The 19,283-nt window shown below is 38.4% G+C and overlaps 1 protein-coding gene across 1 annotated transcript in view; it reads right to left on the bottom strand.

Annotated features, from left to right (window-relative positions):
• IMPG1 (interphotoreceptor matrix proteoglycan 1) overlaps positions 1 to 19,283 on the bottom strand; it is a gene marked incomplete at its 5' end in the record, with an annotated part of 122,841 nt that overhangs the window by 69,524 nt on the left and 34,034 nt on the right. The window contains 6 exons of the mRNA XM_082729446.1: positions 1,011 to 1,105; positions 3,574 to 3,632; positions 9,481 to 9,633; positions 14,517 to 14,596; positions 15,177 to 15,241; positions 19,070 to 19,098. Coding sequence (XP_082585572.1) covers positions 1,011 to 1,105; positions 3,574 to 3,632; positions 9,481 to 9,633; positions 14,517 to 14,596; positions 15,177 to 15,241; positions 19,070 to 19,098 — 481 coding nt within the window. The remainder of the gene's footprint in view (positions 1 to 1,010; positions 1,106 to 3,573; positions 3,633 to 9,480; positions 9,634 to 14,516; positions 14,597 to 15,176; positions 15,242 to 19,069; positions 19,099 to 19,283) is intronic.

The raw sequence follows: 19,283 nt of genomic DNA, 5'->3' as shown, positions 1-19,283 counted from the left end.
TAGGAATTTTGAGAGCTGTATGAATCTTAGGAAGTAAACAGAATTATATGATGTTCCTGATTGGGATTCAATCTTAAGTTCAAAGACTAAATATACTATTTATTTTAATTTTTAAATTTAAATTTAATTAGCCAACATATAGTACATCATTTGTCTCAGATGTGGTGTTCAACATGTACTTTTGGTTCTCTTCAGAAACTCTTTAAAAACATAAATAAACTCTTTGATTTCTTCATATTCTTCCAAAAGAGGTGGTAAATACATATATCTTACATTTTGGGTAGTGCTGGTGCCAGGAAGTTTTTAAAGAAAGTATTTTATAAATGAATTTCTCACCCTCTGAGTAGCATTAAATGTTTAATTCTGAAGGTAATTTATCTGAGATTGGACACTGGAACTGGTGTTTTGTTGACTGGTTTCAAATTATTTAATCATTAAGCCTTGAGGGAATGGTACAATTCATCATGGAACAGGTTGCAAGAAAAATAAACACCTGTTTACTGAGTGGGTGGTGTGCGCCAGGTGGTTTACATGCACCTTCATTTAATCTTTTCAACAACACATCTCCATTCTCCAGAGAAAGAAACACACACACAGGGGGAAGTTGTTAGCTGGAAGGTGGCAGAGCCAGGATTCAAACCCTGTCCTGCCTGACTTCAAGTTTGAGCCCATTTGCTATGCCACTACCTGCTCAAGCCTCAAAAGAGGCCATTTGGTCATCACACTGGCGAGTATTCTGGACTCCTCTGGGCATCTACATAAATTTGGTTTAGAAGCTATATTCAGCTTCCTCTTTTCACATTTCAGATGATATTTGTTGACAAAGACATTCTACGCATGTGATGGAATTTGTGTTGCTGCTCTTTCTGCCTGGAGTATGAATTCATTTAACTTTCATACCTTGATAATATATGACTAAAATAGACTTCACTATGACTTTCCTTCTGAGGAAGCAGGGGAGAATCTATGACTTTTTCATTGGGGCTGCTCTGTGGGAGGGACTTCTGTACTGACTAGACATTCATTTAGGGCTTGCCTCGTGCCTCTTTCAGCAGCGGCTTGTAGTTTGGAGAAAAGCGGGTCTTCTTGAGCCAAGAACCTAATTCTGCTCATTAAAAAAATATGTATACTGCATTGAAATATAATTGTCATGAAACCAACTGCAAATGTTGAAGGTGTTGAGTTTGATCTAAGTTTGACCCTATACACAGTGCAATCATTACCACAGTCAAATTAATTCCTCCCAAAGGTTTACTCATGCCCCTTTGAAACCCTTCCCTCCTATCCTTTCTGTGTCAACCCCCACAGGAAACTACTGATCTGTTTTCTATCATTATAGATTAGTTTGTGTGTTCTAGAGTTACATACAAATGGAACCATAATATACTCCTTTCCTTCTGGCTTCCTTCACTCAACATAGTTATTCTGAGATGAACCCATATTGTTGTGTATTCTATTAGCTCCTCCCTCTGCTGAGGAGTTGTCTATGGTAACAATAGTCCACAGTTTGTGTTATCTGTTGCTCTGTTGATGGACTTTTAGGTTGCCTCTAGTCCTCAGCTACTTCAAATAAAGCTGCTATGGACATTTATGAACTAGTCTTTGAAAGACCCTCCAACCAGATTAAACGATTGTTAATAGTTTCCCATATTTGCTGTAAGTAATAAAGCAGAATTTAAAGTGGATCTTTTTCTGTTCGTCCTTATAATTGTGTTAATATTAGATGTCCTTCCAACTTCCCAGTTGTGTTGGGAGACTCAGACGAGGTCACTAATAAAAATGTACTTATTAAATTATAGATCAGGTTTTATACAAATGAGCTGAAATAAAGACAGTATCAGGAGATTCATAGTGTTTTAGGGGATCTGGCTCCATGAGAAAGCAATTTCCTTCGCACTAAGTTTACTTTACAATATTCTGAGCATTGTTAGATACGATAAAACATATTGTTTATAATATTCAGGGTCATACTCATAAACATATTGTTTATAGTATTCAGGGTCAAAATGTTTTCTGGGGGACTAAGTATTCATTCCATAACGGAAATCATTAGAAATATACGGTCAAATTTACTTCATAAGCATCTTTGGCAGAAATAAGAATAAAGTCTTACAGAGACAAACACACGGGAAAGATGCAGCTTCAGGGGCTACACCTTTTTTTACCTTGTGAAATTTCATCATCCTAAAATTTTCATTTTCTTCTGAAATAGATTTTTTTTATTATTAGTTTTTCATTTATTTGAAGGGAGGGCATAATGAGCAAATTGAACATTCACCAGGAGGACGGTTCGTATCATTTCCTTCAGCTTTAAATGAAACATCTGCTCTTAGCACAGTGGCTTGTCCAGAAGACCTTGCCACGTATGCAGAATATTCTACTATCACCTTTTATTTCTTTCTAATCCATCTGATTTCACATGGAATATTGTGGAGCAGCATCGTGAAATAAAGAAAAATGAGACTGCTATGGTACATATTAAGGGTTTCATCTTTTATAACTTTCACTTTCCAATACTTTCTTCCCCTGGAGTCAGACAAATCAGAGGGGCCTGAGAGCTTTGAAAGGAAAGAACCGGTGGAGCTCACCCAGAAGCTATTCCTCGTGAGTGTGGAAACTTGCTCTGGGCACCTGGCTTTAAGACAAGAGACAGTGGAGGGGCCAGGAAGTAGTCTGGGGGAGGCCTTCTCTTCTCACTTTATGAATCACTGTTGGGGCAGGGAATCTCATTCTGACACACCAGGGTTGACATACACCTTATGGCACATTTGAAAAAAATATCACATTAGGACCCTGCCTGTAGACGTTTTGAGTGAGAACTTAGGAAGAGGATGTAAAACTGCTTGCCAAAAATCATAGTACCCACCCAGATTAGAGTGTTGGGATGCTCATGGATATAGGCCTGCTTGTGGGGAAGCCATGGAAACACAAGTCAGCCCTGCTTTAGCATGGCACTATTCTTTAATTTCATTTCCTTTATTTAAAATTGTAATTTAATAATTTTTGTGTGGTAATGCATTACTACAGTTTAGACATCAAAATGATAATAAAAGCTGTATTTTGGGAAGTATTCCTTCCACTTCTGTCCCTTTCTACCCCATTCCTTCAACTCCCTTATCCCCAAAGGTACTACTTTTTTTAGTTTCACCTGATTCCCTAGGGTCACACTGATTTGTTTCAATGATGATGATATTTGGCATTCAACAGGGAACCAGGCAATCAGGCTCTAAGGTAACTAATTGCTACTTCTTTTGACCTGTCCCTACTGAGGTGTTCTCCTAAGAGGTTTGTTAATAACATTGCCAAAGACAGCAGATGAGCTCTCTGCAGAGAGCAGTGTTTCTGCCTCCAGAGGGAGGAGGGAATACAGCTTCTGTGTTACCCCTTAAAAAATCACCTAGAGTCATGTTCTAATTAGACAGTTCCTTTATCTCAAATGTATTCAGTTTTCAGGATCTGGCAGGGCTAAACAACTTGGGGGAAAGGAACCTTATAATCCTCATGACACTGCTTTTAAAATGGACAGGGAGAAAGTAATTTAAAAATTGAGAAGAGCCCGGTTCTCTTACTTACCTAAATCCTAGCACATGGATTTCTTTGAATCCTGGAAGTTTCTTAAATACCTTTTGCATCTGCAGAAGGAAAGAAATTTATGAGACACTCTTCAGGCGCTACTGGGTCAGATCTTACCTAACTGAAAAAGCCTAAATACTTCTGATGAGTTTGGGGAAAAACATGAAAATGCAAAATTGAAGCAACTATTGAGGCCAAACTCTTTGTTCTTAGTTATTTCTGAAACCCAGAGAAAAGTGTTTTGGTATTTATTTAAAAGCTGCAATTGTCGGGGGTGGGGGTGCCTTGATGGCTCAGTTGTTTAAACATCTGACTCTTGATTTTGGCTCAGGTCATGATCTCAGTGGAGCCTGCCTAAGATTCTCTTTCTCCCTCTCCCTACGCCCCTCCCCACCTTGCACACTCTCTTTCTCTCTCTCTTGAAAAAAAAAACAATAGAAAAATTTAAAAAGGTGCAATTGGGTAGTTCAGACCTGCTTTAATGGTTACTTTAAATAGAATATGAAATAACTTTAAGGTGGTACTTGGAAGAAACATTTTTGGCTACAGTGTTTTTATTTATACACACAGAATAACTATTATATTTTCTGAGTTGAATAAGATGATTTGGAAAATATAATGTTCAAGGAATTATTAAAATCAAAATGGCTGCTGTAACTAAATAACATGGTACAATCAGACTCTAATAGGTTAGATTATAGATTTATTTCTTAATTAGTCTGACCTTGCTAATGAGGCGTATTATCAGAATATTTTACAATTGTTATACTCAATGACTCCTGTCCCACTACAGTCTGGCTTCTGCCTCTGGATTTGTCTAGGAGGGACAGTTTTCTCTAGGCGGTTGCCTCTTGGCTCTCTCCAAATCCAGTGGCATTTTCCGTTCCTCTTCCAGGGTTTGCCTGCTTTTTTCCCTGGTTCTTCTTCTATCTCAAGGACCACTTTCTCAGTCTTGTTTAATCCATCTTATTCTTGTCTGCACTCTACTTTAAATATAAAGATTCTGGAAATTTGCACTCAGCTTCCTTATCTCACTCTCCCCACTTATTTAGTAAGTGGGGAAACATTTCGTTTCCAGCATGTTCTTATTCCCATGGCAGGTGTACTCTTCCCATCTCCCTTTTTACATAGCTGAAATGGTTTTCTAGGTGTGCATGAGGAAAGGAAGGAGAAATTTGGGGGAGGGATATGTTGGGGCAGGAGGAAAAGGAGGAGATGTCTCCTTGACCACATTTTTATTTCCAAGGTAATCATTCCATATCTGTTGTTCTTCACTAAAAGTCCCTTGCTGGGCGGCACTGCCCATTGAAGAAGCTCCAGTTCTTTAGAATGGCATTTAAGACCCTCTGCAATCTACCTTCTCCATCCCCCAAGTACTTTATCATTTATTCTTCCTGCCATCATTACCTCCTTGGCCAATAGTGTATCCTCTAATTTCACTAAACCAAGGCTTATCTCTCCTCAAATACAACATGTACCTCATTCAGACTTCTATAACTTATTTACTCTTTAGCCCAAGATGCAACTTCTACCTTCTGTTTATTGACTGCCCACGCCCCCATCTTTCAAAGCCGGCACAAACGCATTCTTTATTTTTTAAAAGGTTGTTATTATTTATTTGAGAGAGAGACAGAGAGAACAAGGGATGGAGAGAAAGAGAGAGAGAATGAGAGAGATGGAGAGAGAGAGCAGAGAGCATAAGCAGGGGGAGAAGCAGGCTCCCAGCTGAGCAGGGAGACTGATGTGGGGCTCAGTCCTAGGACCCCGAGATCAGGACCTGAGCCAAAGACAGATGCCTAACTGACCGAGTCACCCAGGCACCCCAAACATATTCTCAATTGAAAAGCATCCGTAGAGCCCTTAAGTCAGGTTCAATGATTTCTTCTCCCTACTACTCTAGAACTTAATGCACTAGGTCCCATAAAACAGTCTGTGAGCTGCATGATGTCTTCCTCACTGAGATTATGCTCTTTGGGCTCAGGAACCATGTTTTATTGACTCATCTTCATCTCCCTCCCTCTCAGTACCTAGAAGACCATTATCAGTCCCATAGTAGAGACTCAGCAAAGTTTGTTTAATTGACTTGAGCGCCTCTCTTCATTCTCTAAACTCATCGACATGCAACTGCATTGTCACTGTATCTAAAATTACTGCTGACTCTACATTATCTATGTCAAGGACTAAGGCAGTGATGCACAGATAATCCCCAAATCACTTACACCGGGCTTTGAAACGCATTATGGATTTCTTTTTCCAGCAGACTGTTTTACCTCCCAAGTCATATTTTCTTGCACCAATGTTAAAAATAGTTTTCATCCCCTGAGTATATGATAACTGCAGTGATGAAGGTGGGCCAGTTTTTGGGTGAGGAGGTAGCTGTGTAGGCTTGAGTTTAAATATTGGTTCTGCTACTTTCTCCTTATTAAGGCCTGGAGTTTATTGCTTAGCCATAAGCAATATGATCTCTGAATCTGATCTCCTTAGCCAAAAAGGGACAACAATACTTATAATTTGAGGCTCCTATAAGGAATAACTAATAAGTGCTGGACATACAATGGGCAAAGAGTGGATGATACTGTATTATTGATTTACTTAGTTTCTATCTCTCCTACTGGATTACTACTAGCTCCTCGGTAGGCCAATTTTCTTTTACTTCTTCTGTGGTCACATACCATGGGGCCTGATGAGACAGACAGAGCAGGCCTTTAGTTGGTTGTTTTTAAAAGACTCAGTGAGGGGAAGGACAGAGTGAGGGTCTCCATAGAGGTTAGGGGGAGGGAGCCTGAGTAATAAGTTTCTGTTTCTCCACTGCCACCCCCACCACAGGCTTACCAGAGGAGAGCTAGGAGTTTAAGCGTGGGGGACCTGGTCTTTAGTATGGGGGCAGGTAGTAAGGAGCTGTGTACATGCTCCAGGTCTATTCTGGCCTCCTGTGACAAATAGCTCTGCGGCCACAAGGCATTTGTCATGCCATTCCAGGAACAACACCTGGGACTCAATGTTTAAGCGTGAGCAGCAGTTTCTGGAGCAGAAGATTCAGATCCTGACTTGTTCCTTTTTCTTATCCAGGATATCAGAGATGCTGTTCTATGGAGGAAAACAAGCACGGAGCTGCTTCCAGAGAGGCTCACAGCCGCAGCATGGGCAGCGGGGAACATCTCCAGGGAGAGCCGTCCTCCCCTCCAGGAGTGCTCCACGGCACTGCCTCTGGTGGAGGGGAATTTTGCTTGTTGTCCATGTCCTCTTTGTGAACCTGCCTGTGATTGATTAAGAGCCTGTGAACCTGCCTGCCTCTGCTTAGGAGGGTGCAGAAGGCATCTAGGGAGGAGATGACAAAGGCCTTCAGTTAATTCCGCTAAATAATCTTCTGGGGACCTTCCAATCATGGAGTGCTAACCACTAAATTGCTAATTAAGTGCCCAGTTAACCTTATTAATAATACTAACTGCACAGGGGCCTCCCTGATTCTGCTGGAATGTATGCTAACGGGGCTATAAAAAGGCAGCCGTGTTGAGTTCTCATGAATGTTTGCACAGGAGAAAGCATTCAGACAACAACTAAGCATTCCTTTTGACATTTGTATTAAATTGCTCATTAGGTTTATTGTGGAAATTAAATTACTGCAAAGCACTGTCCATTAATTCCTGATTAGGCCTGAATGGCTGTGCTGATGCAAGTCTGGGCTGTGGTGGAGCTGCTTAGTTATGTGTGGGCAGGCTGCTAGGTGGTCTGGATTGCCCTGGATTCTCAGGGAACAGATGCTTTAAGCAGAGGGGCTCCATTTCAGAGAAGCCAGTGATCATGCAGAGGAACCAGCAGGACTGATGTAATGGGTCTCTGGAACAAGACTGAGCAAGAAGACATAGTCTTTTGGCTAATAAGGTTTTGAGTCTAGAATGGACTTGTTTATCTGATGATGGTACAAAAATCCCTGCCTTGAAGATATTTATTTGGGAAAAATGGGAAGTATAGCATAATGATTAAGAATAGAGGTTCTGATGCCAGGCTGCTTGGGTTTGAATCTTGGCCAACTAACCAATTTTGAAGATAACTCTGATTATACTCAGAACTTTCTGAAAAGAATATTTTAAAGAAAAAACAGAAAGTTCACAGACAATTTTTAATTCATTCTATCTAATAATCCATGTCTAAGTACCTCTCCAGTTCATAAACACCCCATGCTGATGTTTTCTCTTTGAAGTGTGTAGAGATGATTCTTTATATTTTATTGGCTGAACGGTGATGCAGGGAGTGGTTGGAGGTTTAAAATTTTTGCTTATTCTGGGGGCTTAAGGGGGTAGGAGAAGAATAAATGAAACAAGATGGGATTGGGAGGGAGACAAACCATAAGTGACTCTTAATCTCACAAAACAAACTGAGGGTTGCTGGGGGGAGGGGGTTAGGAGAAGGGGGGTGGGGTTATGGACATTGGGGAGTGTATGTGCTTTGGTGAGTGCTGTGAAGTGTGTAAACCTGGCGATTCACAGACCTGTACCCCTGGGGATAAAAATATATGTTTATAAAAAATAAAAAATTAAACAAACAAATTGGGGAGAGTATGTGCTTTGGTGAGTGCTGATTCACAGACCTGTACCCCTGGGGATAAAAATACATGTTTATAAAAAATAAAAAATTTAAAATAAATAAATAAATAAATAAATAAAAACACAAAACAAAACACAAAAAATTTTTGCTTATTCATCATCTCCTCAGTTGAGAGGAGGTAAGCCTTGAATTCTCCACATGTGAGAAGTAGGGGCCTGTAGGTTCCCTGGCCGTGCTGTGTGAGATGCTTGGGCTATCCAAAAATGTAGTTCACGGTTATGTTATCGTATGAATGCATCGATTCTCAATTGCATTTCTATAATTACAGAATAGTTAACTGAATCCCAAGTCCATATTAGGCGGTAAGTCCTCAGAGATCAAGAAATTGTTCCTGCCCTCAAGGGGACGCCCAGAGCCTGAAGGCAGTGAGGTGCTGGGTGAAGAGGGAGAAATAGAGACAACAAAAGCCATAGACGTGTAAACAAACAATCTCAAGACAGGGTGATAACTCTTGGGACAGCAGTGGGCACTGAGTGTTAGCTCAGAGGAGAGGTACTGAACCCAGGATGAGTGGAGAGAACTTTCCTTGATGAGGTTTACAAAATGAAACCAGGGAAGGGACATTGCGGACAGAGGAAGCAGCACATGGAAAGGCTAAAGGTGAGAAGAGATTTGCAAGCAGTTTGTATTTCCTGTAAAGTAGTGTGCAAAGGACAGGGATGGGAAAAACCTAGTGTTCAGATGAAGCTGGAAAGGAAGGCAGGACTCTCTTCATGGTGAATAGAAGCCACAGTCAGCACAGCGCTTTGGATTCATCCTGTGGCGAATGAAGAGGTGGGCAGAGGAGATAATGGTCAGAGATGGAGGAGACATCTTGGGGCAGCTCCTAAGTTTCCTGGATGACATGGACAACATAATTGGCTTTCATTTTCACCCATGAAAAATGCCAAGGTTTTAAATTGCATCAAACTGCAAAAGTGGAAACATTATGTAAGACAAATATGGGTTAAAAATTCATATTTCAACCCAGCATATTCCCTAGTTGGTGCTTACATGAACATTTTAGACCTATAAAATATGTGCTTTGTGCCTTTCAGTTAAAGGAGATTTAAAAACCCACTAATACTTAAAGAAAACCTAAATATAAGTGACTTTTAGGATAGAGAAGCTGGAATAGAAAAACTTTTCTAGAGATCCATTTGCCCTAACATTTTGGGACATTTTGCAGTTTTTGATTTCTTTCAAATGGTTAAAAATGAATGCCTAGTCACAAGAAGTTGGAACTCAACTCAAAGGGTTTAGGTCCTGTTAGCTCTCAGATTCATGACTCAGGCTGTGGTTGTGTGGGACGGGCTCACTTACCTGGAGCTGAGACTTTGCTGCCAGCTCCTGATAATATGGGGACTGAGAGTCAGTGAGTTCCGCCTCGAGCTTCTGGTTTGCCAGAGTGACGCTCAGCAACACCTTCTGCTCCAATGGGCCTTTGGATATCTTAGTGGGTTCTACTTTTCTTTCCTAAATTAAAAAATAAAGTCTTCTCTTAATATAAAGTATAAGCATATGGTAATATTAAACAGTATATATTGATAATGTCCCAAGAAGTATATTATGAAGGCTCAAGTGCTTTTAAAATCCTATGAACTAGAAGTGTCCTCTGAATTTCATTGAGAGACAATGTACCAAAGCTCCAATGAGTTAACTGTTTAGAATCCTTGAGAACACTGCTATGTGCTCTTCATGAAAGCATTTACACATATATATACACACACACACATAATTCATAAATACTGCATGTATATATACATACATAATCCCGTCACTGGGATTGTGCCACCTTCTTGCATAACTTTATAAATACTCTTTGATGACGACTGGATTACCCAAAATAACCTAAGGATGCTGAGCGATTACTTAATATAATCTTTTCTTAGGGAAGAGTCTAGACTGGTTTAATGAGACCATTTGTGCTTAAACTTCACATTGAACCTAGTTAGATCAAGAGAGGGTTTGAAATATCTCTCAGAAGGAATGGCATATTGGGGCCACCTTTGGTAGCATGTGACTTAGAAGAGAAGCACTCTTTTGAGGACCTGGATTTGGCCTCTGATCAAGGACCAGAGGTCATCCTTCTTGCCCTCTGGACTGAGAACAGGCAGAAGTCTCTCACTGTTCTGAATTCATGTAGGCCCCCAGGGTACAGATCAAGCCTAGAGCTGGGGTTCAAACTTGAGGTTTGACAGATTTTCAATATTGGGCACCCAGATGGTCATGAAATCTGAACAGCTTTCTTAAAAGAGTAAAAATCATGTCTGTAGAAAATGGAAAGTCTTTGGTAATGTACATATTCTCTTATTAGTGAAATTAAAGCTGTGGAAGCTGAAAGAGACCAACCAATGGAAAATGACATGAGGGACAAATCTCATGTGGGTGGTAGACAATGTAGTCTCTCTTCATTTCTCACCACAAAGTTCTCTTTTCCATGGGACAGCAGCATAGCCTCTAACTTTAATAGTGCACACAGAGGATGTAGACTCACACTCGCCAGACTATTGATGTTTGTTTTCATTCATTCATACACTCACTCATTGAAATAACACACATTAAGCATCTGTATGGTATAGAACAGTGCTAGGACATATGGAAAGTTAAAAGAAAAATGTATGGCATGTGGTATTATCTTCTAGAAGCTTACCATTTAACTGGGCATATTTAAAGTTCATATGAGACATTTAAATAAATTCTTTAGATGTAATCGTGAGACATCTTCTAATTACCTTCAGCTACTGGATTAATTTTCCATGTTTCTTACCCAGCATCCTCAGTGATACTCTATTATCTATGCGTAAAATTCCAAAGTTCTTTCCTGACCTCCAAGGCTCTCCACAATCTGATCTCAATCTGCTTGAACAATTTTATTTATTTTTTATATATTTTTTCATGAAAGTTTTTTTTTAATTAAACTACTGAGTAGGCCCAGGTAGTGTATTCTATTTTTAAAATAGAATATTTTAAATTTTAATTTAAAATTTAATTTAAAATTTAAATAATCTAAAATTTAAAATTTTAATTTTAAAATATTTTTAATTTTAATTCCAGTTATTTAAGATACACTGTTATTTTAGTCTCAGGTGTACAATATAGTGATTCAACACTTCCATACATCATCCTGTGCTCATCATGACAAGTGCAGCCCTTAATCCTCATCACCTATTTCACCCACCCCTATCCCACCTCCCCTCTGATAACCATTAGTTTGTTCTCTATAGTTAAGAATCTGTTTCTAGGTTTCTCTCTCTCTCTTTCCCTTTGCTCATTTGTTTTGTTTCTTAAATTCCACATCTGAGTGAAATCATATGATATTTGTCTTTCTCTGACTGACTTATTTCACTTAGCATTATACTCTCTAGCATAGGGTTACATCCTTGCAAATGGCAAGATTTCATTCTTTTTTATGGTTGAGGAATATTCCATTGCATATATATACACCACATTTTTAAATATCCATTCATCAGCTGACAGATACTTGGGCTGTTTCCATAATTTGTCTATTGTAAATAATGCTACTGTAAACAGGGGTTCATGTGTCTGTCTGAATTAGTGTTTTTGTATTATTTGGATAAATACTCAATAGTGCAATTGCTGGGTCACAGGGTAGTTCTATTTTTAACTTTTTGAGGAACCTCCATATAGTTCTCCAGAGTGGCTCCACCAGTTGGCATTCCTACCAATAGTGCAAGAGGGTTCCTTTTTTCTCCACATCCTTGCCAACATCTATTATTTCTTGTGTTGTTGATTTTAGTCATTCTGACAGCTGTGAGGTGATACCTCATTGTAGTTTTGATTTGTATTTCCCTGATGATGAATGATGATGAGCATTTTTTCATGTGTCTCTTGGCCGTCTGTTCGCCTTCTTTGGAAAAACGTCTCTTCATGTCTTCTGCCCTTTTTAAAATTGGGTTATTTGTTTTTGGGGTGTTGAGTTTTATAAGTTCTTTATATATTCTGGATAATAACCTTTCATCAGATATGCCACTTACAAATATCTTCTTCCATTCTGTAGACTTTTAGTTTTATTGATTTTTTTCTTCGCTGTGTAGAAGCTTTTTTTTTTTTTTTTAAGATTTTATTTATTTATTTGACAGAGAGATCACAAGCAGGCAGAGAGGCAGGCAGAGAGAGAGGAGGAAGCAGGCTCCCTGCTGAGCAGAGAGCCCGATGCAGGCCTCGATCCCAGGACCCTGAGATCATGACCTGAGCCGAAGGCAGCGGCCCAACCCACTGAGCCACCCAGGCGCCCTGTGTAGAAGCTTTTTATTTTGATGTGGTCCTAACAGTTTATTTTTGTTTTTATTTCCCTTGCCTCAGGAGACATATCTAGAAATAAGTTGCTGTGGCCAATGTCAAAGAGGTTACTGTCTGTATTCCCTTCTCTGTTTTTTTTATGGTTTTATTTATGGTTTCCTGTCTCACGACTAGATTTTTAATACATTTTGTATTTATATTTGTGTATGGTATAATAAAGGGGTCCAATTACTTTCTTTTGCATGTTGCTGTCCAATTTTCCCAACACTATTTGGCAAAGAGACTGTCCTTTTCTCATTCGATATTCTCTTCTGCTTTGTCAAAAATTAGTTGACCATACAGTTGTGGGTTTATTTCTGGGTTTTCAATTCTGTTCCATTGATTTATATGTCTATTTTTGTGCCAGTACCATACTGTTTTGATTACTACAGTTTTATAATTTAGCTGAAATCCAGAATTGTGACACCTCCAGTTTTGCTCTTCTTTTTCAAGGTTGCTTGTTCTGTTTGGGGTCTCTTGTGGTTCCATACAAATTTCAAGATTCTTCGTTCTAGCTCTTTGAAAAATGCTCTTGGTATTTTGATAGGGATTGCATTAAATGTGTAAATTGCTTTGGGTGGTATAGACATTTTAACAATATTTATTCTTCTAATCCATGAGCAAGGAATGCCTTTTTATATCTTTGTGTCATCTTCAGTTTCTTTCATCAGTATTTTATAGTTTTCAGAGTACAGGTTTTTCACCTCTTTGGTTTGATTTATTCCTAGATATATATATTTTTGTACAATTGTAAATGGAATTGTTGCTGCTTGAATAACTGTAGTCTGTATCATTTTTCCCTGCACTGACTACCAGATAGCTTGTTCACTGTTTATAAGATACCATATCGCTTGTGCTAATCTCCTGACTGGAGACCCTCCTCACTGCTCTCCATGCTCATCCCAGCACTAAAACATGGGGATACACACATATATACACACACACATTTTTACTTCTTACTAATATTTTATGGTTCATTTAAAATAATATTTCCTCTGATCATTTAGGGAAGAAATCTTTGTCTCCTCTAATCTCCTGGAGCAGTGAATAATATTTTAATTTCTCATTTAATATCTATGCCATACTCACCCAGAGTCTTTTTATATGGTAATCTTGTCACTCCACATATCATCTCCTGAATCCAGTATGATTCTCATACTTCATTAAATCTCCCAAAATTAAAAAAAAAAAGTGGCCATTTACGCACAAACTCTCTGTGAATATACAGGACTGGGGGTCACATCCTTTGCAACCTGTTCTGGTCTATCATTTTGATCCATTCTATATACCTGCCATCTTCAAGTACAGCAACTAGATTATTTTGTTGTACTTATTTGCATTATAAATTTCTTGAAGGCGGAACTGTGTCTTACTCAACTTAGGATCTTTGGCACATACCCCAATGTCTGGCATATCAGAGGATTTTAGTAAAACGTTTGCTGAATGAAAGAATAAGTGATAGATGCAGGTGATAAAAAGGGTAAGAGGAAGATGTGGTAAATACAAAAGGAAACGTTCAGGGAATATTTACTGGAGAAGGGGGGACCTATAATAGATTTTGAAGGAACGGGAGGCAAGTAGTGTGAGAAAAGAGAAGGCAAACCAGAATTGTCTTTGAAATTTTATAGTGAATACGTTTAATCTCAATATTTTTTTCCAACAGCTATTTTCACTGTTCTTGGACTAATATTTTTGAGAAAAATGGAACATTTTAATTCTTTGTTCACAGCAATAGTTCCAGCGAATCCGCAGCCATATGACCTATAGGTCAAATAGAATGGTACTGGGGGTAAAAGGGTCCTTGCCATCCTGGAGTTTATAATTGAGTTGTTTCTTGCAATCCCTCCCACCTTATTCTAGTTTTCAACCATTTCTCCCTCATTCCCTAGAGGAAGGAAGAATCTCGAATAGAACAAAGTCACTGACTCTTAATTGGAGTGATAAAAATGCAGCACCAGTGATACTGAATGGCTAATTCACCCATTCTCTTTTCTTGCATTACTAATAAAACAAAAACAGGCATGTAAAGAGATAGATTCACTCTCAGAACTTCTTACTATTGTAGGCATCTTGGTGTCATTGAGGAGTGTGTCCTCCAGAGTGAGCGGGAAGGGTCCGAGGGAGACACTGGCAACGTCTATGGAAATTAAAAACATGAATGAGATTGGAGAAATTTACATTAGAACAAGGTCAAAGTTTCATGTGTTTTTTCTGTCATTCTGGAATTTATAGATGTGGGATGCCTTCTTACCTCATTTTTTTTTTTAAGATCACATAAATATGTTCTTGAGAAAAATATAACTCAAACTTTTGATCCTAGTTGAAGTCTCCATTCTTCTCTTCTAGGTGCTATCCTAGGTATGTTACAGTTAAATGGTTTCGACAATGAGATCTAGTTAATTTTTCCACTTGTAACTATATAAAGGATGCAAGACAGATATTTATCTTGAGTTTATTTGTTTGAAAATATTGGTAATGATTGTCTCCAAGTTGTAGGATAATGGGTGATTTGGCTTTACCTTTATTCTTTTCTAAACTTTTCAAGTTTTATACAAAGCATTTAAATTATTTTCTAAAGTTAGAAATATCATTTAGCTTTGAGAAAGTATGTTATGAATTCTGTCAGCTTCAATTAAGGATTGCTTTTTAAATAATATACTTTCATGATCATTTGAATTAAGGTTCAGGAGCAGGTGGAGGAGGAGACCTAAGCTTACCTGTAGAAAATACAGGGGTCTCACCCGGCTCTCCAAATGTCTCCTCTGTAGATGCTTCATCTTTTCTAACACCACAGCAGAAAAGAAAGAAGAGGTGATGAAAAGGAGCTTGATAACCACTGGAGAAATGCATTTACTTTCCCTATACTCAACAGACCTAAAAATTAGAGGAGACCCCTTTAAAACTGGGTTTGCCTATTTCTTTCATTAGAGAAGTAATCTTCAAGTGTATTTTCATTGAAGAAAAATTCAAACAACTCTTGAAAATGGTTATGTTTGACTCCAGGGTGTTCCATAAGCATCTTTCATGTGGTCCTGGGGAGCACTTCCATCATAAGCAAAACTGGTCTTCGGGGCTTTTTTATGTTTTATAGTCCCATTGTACTTGCACTGTGTCCTTGACATCAAAGGTAATTGCATAATATGATCTATGGCTGAATGTTCTTGCTAAAATCTCCGATCCTCAAACCTGCAAATCCAGAGAGTTCTTAAGTTTATTTACTAAAGTAACTCTTGTGGTTACTGGTTATAGTAATAGGAGAGAGGAAGATTTCTGGATAATGCGGGTGTATTAAATACTTATTCTGGACACAGAAGGAGTTATTGGGTAGGCTGTTATGGGTAAGTTGGCACTGCCATGCAGAGGCAGTCTGGAAGATAGCTAAGGGCAAATCCAAGGGCATGGTTATATAGCTGTCTGTTATGACGTTGGCCTGTTCTAGCAAGCAACTTATAGGAAGGAGTAGCAGTAGTAATCTCTTTTGAAGCTCACTGAAAGATTTGTTACTATAAGCTATTAGGTTTAATTATCTTGTGTCTGCGTTAGTACAATTTAGTAATAGTTGCCCAATATACTCGATCCAGTTTTCTGTGATTCATGATGATGGGAAGACCAAAGGAAATGGTTAGATGCTCTGTGTTGTAGAGTCATCTAGACTGGCTCAAGACAATGGGATCATCTACATACATATTTCTAACACACCCAGTTTTACCAAAGTCTTAATAGACATAATATACAAAATATTATCCACAGCATGGGCTGTGACCAATTAGAATAGATGTAAACATGTGACCAATTAGAATAGATGTAAACACAATATAGTATAAACACTATATTGGTGCACACAGGCTAAACATAACTTCAGACCATTTTGGAATTAGGTATTCTTGTTTGTTTCTACTGGTACTTTGCTATATACTTAAGAAATATTTTTTATGGATATCATATTTATAAAGATCTCATATCAAACAGAGCATTTGTGATTTAGACAATTTTCCTTTTTTTCACTTTATAGAACTTTGTTTATAGTAAGATATCTTTCCTCTTATTATAACTCTGGCATCCTTGTTTTACCTTCCTATAAAAAAGAAAACAGCCAAGAGGAACAGTTATTAAAGTGCTGGCTATAGCATTAGTTACAAGTCAACAGCCTGCTTTGAGCAGGATCCTGTGTCAGATGCTATTTCCTCATCCTTTGCCACTGGGTGTAATTCTGTTACTGCAATGACAATCTAGACCATTCCTCAGAAGCTATAATTTGGGAAGCTGGGACACTGGGTTCTTTCACTGGCTTTTATTTTAAAGTCATTTGAAACTGGCAGATTTACAGGCTACTCAGGTGAGAAAGTTTTCTGTTTTGTCTTCCTAGAAAGGCTTGAAATAACGGGCTGGCCCTCCCAGCCTCCCTTTCTTCCCAATTTGGTAATCATAGTTAATGTTAAGTGTTTGTCTCTTACATCTTAGCCATTCTTTCCAGCAATGTTGGTAGACACAGGAATGGATGAGATGATTCTATTTCTTTCTCCTTCTGTCTTTGGTAGCTGTTTCCTATGATTTTTAATTTTTTTTTAATCAATTCTTGGTACACCCTGTTGGATTTTTTTCTTATGGATGGATGGCCTTTCCTTTGTTTTCTTTTTCTTTTTTTTTTGAAGATGGGGGAATAAGTACCATCCTATAGTTAATCAGAAGACTGAATATCTGTGTCTTGTGAACAAAGTTAATACTCTAGTAATAAGGTTTTCTTCAATCACATTATTTCTTCTCATAACAACTTTTTAAAAATGTCTAGAGAGTGGCTCTGTAGACTTACCAATTAACAAAATATATGAGAATTTTGCTCGGGTCTGTGGTGGTGGGTAGAGAGATATGAAAAGTTTCCTGCCCTTGAGGAGTTTAAACTCTTACAGGAAAATATGGTAAAATGAGGAAGTGTTAAATAATAATGTAAGTGCCAAAAGGAGCATAAAGTTCAAAGCAGGGAGCTACTGCTGCAGGCTCAAATGGGGTGTTGCGACATCATGGAATCCAGGTGGGATTTCACTATGAGCTGGAAGGAGAGTAGGATTTGGATAGGTAATGTAGAAAAGGCAGGTTTTTCCGAGCAAGAGGGAAAGGCTAGGAGTCAGAATCCAGGATGAGGAAGACGTGGTCTATGTGCAGTGGGTGACATGGTAGCAACAGTGGGATCATGGGTAATGGATGCAAAGTTGGAAAGGTCAGGGGGTGGAAGGTCTCAAATGATTAGTTTGGCCTATGCCTCAGTGAAGGTCCTGGCAGGACAGAGATGGCTCACTCATTGTGGGATGATTTGAGCAAAGTTTAAAAAAGGAATGACTTATTAAGGTGTGGGAAGAGTATAAGAACAACCACAAGGCCAAGCGCAGTACCCCAAGGCTGGTAACAGTGGGGTGCTCAAAGTACGCTTAGCCCAGTTACCATGAACCAGAGACAGAGAGGGATCTGTGGAAAGGCTGCTTGACAGGAGCTGAGTTGAAGTTGAAGGAGAACAACAGCCCTTGGAGACTTTGCAAGCTGGAGGTGAGGAGAGGTGAGAAATTCACTCATCTCATTCTCTTCTCTCCCTCTGATCTCCTGCTCCCCCACTGGCTGGTCCTACCTAGGAGTCAGGGCAAAAGCTGTGCATGACTCTATCCTTACCAGTCAGCCTTCTGCACACAGAGCATGGAGGTAACAGTGGGCAGAGGATATTCAGAAGGGGAAGAGGAAGATGTGGGATTCTTTTGAATGTCATTGAACAAAGCCCAATGAGACAAAAGGAATTTTTTTTCAGGCTTATTAATCCAGTAACAGTTATACAAGTTAAGGAGGGGAAGAGGTTAGAGGCAGGGAAATCCATTAGGGAGATCAGATTTGACATTTTTCACAGCGTAAATTAGTAAGGTCCTAGAAGAGGTTGTTGGCAAAAAGAATAGAAATGAAGGAACAAATGTGAAAAGCATTATAAAGAATTGTCAGTAATTCATACAGCCAAATTTGTGTCTCTCTTAGTATTGTCTTCAGAATTAGATTTCTAAATGTTATAAAATGTACGTAATTTGTGTTTAGAATTTGTCTCTCTTCTTTAATCATTTTATTTAATGTACTTTTCCCTGCCTTTTTCTCATTTTGATTTTCTTATTTGATATTCAGTTCTTGCTGAGAGTATAGCTCAGTGCTTTGGTAATTTAGTTTGAGAAATATTAATGCTTCACAGAATACCAAATGAGAGTTCAAAATGCAGGTTGCTGTCTGATTGTATTAGTATTTTCCTGATATAACTAATAGTTTATCATAAATTCTAAAAATCAAACTATTTTAATTGTTCTATATCTTATAAGTGAAAATACATATTAGATACTTAACACATAGTAATGGATCCATTTTATCTGCAAACATAGCACCAACATTTATCTAGTCTTTAGGGTCTATCCATTTCCCCTTTATATACTCATTTATCTTTAGCACAGTATATGCATAATTTGTCTGTCAGAATAACTTACACAGATTTCAGTGCTGACATAATATCATAAAAGTACAATAGCTCAGTCTCACTCCATTATATGATCTTTCAAAAGTCAAGAGCATGCTGCACTCTATTTTGGGTACTTACCTCTCAGGGAAGTGTCTCTGTTTTATTCTCTGCAGAAAGATAAAAAGTAATTTTACCAGGGGAAAATGTCAACTGAAGAGCTAAAGTCTATTTTCATCCCCTTTTTCCTTTAACTTCACTTCAACCAGCCTGTACAATGCTATTTTGCAAAAATAAAATTCTGGTTGGCTTTCTCAAATATCTCTAAGCATTTCTTCAACTAATCCTTATACAG

Source organism: Mustela nivalis (genome assembly GCF_964662115.1).
Source record: "Mustela nivalis genome assembly, chromosome: 5".
Classification (NCBI taxonomy): domain Eukaryota; kingdom Metazoa; phylum Chordata; class Mammalia; order Carnivora; family Mustelidae; genus Mustela; species Mustela nivalis.
Note: the sequence above shows the minus strand (reverse complement) of the source record. Positions and strands in the feature narration are given on the sequence as shown.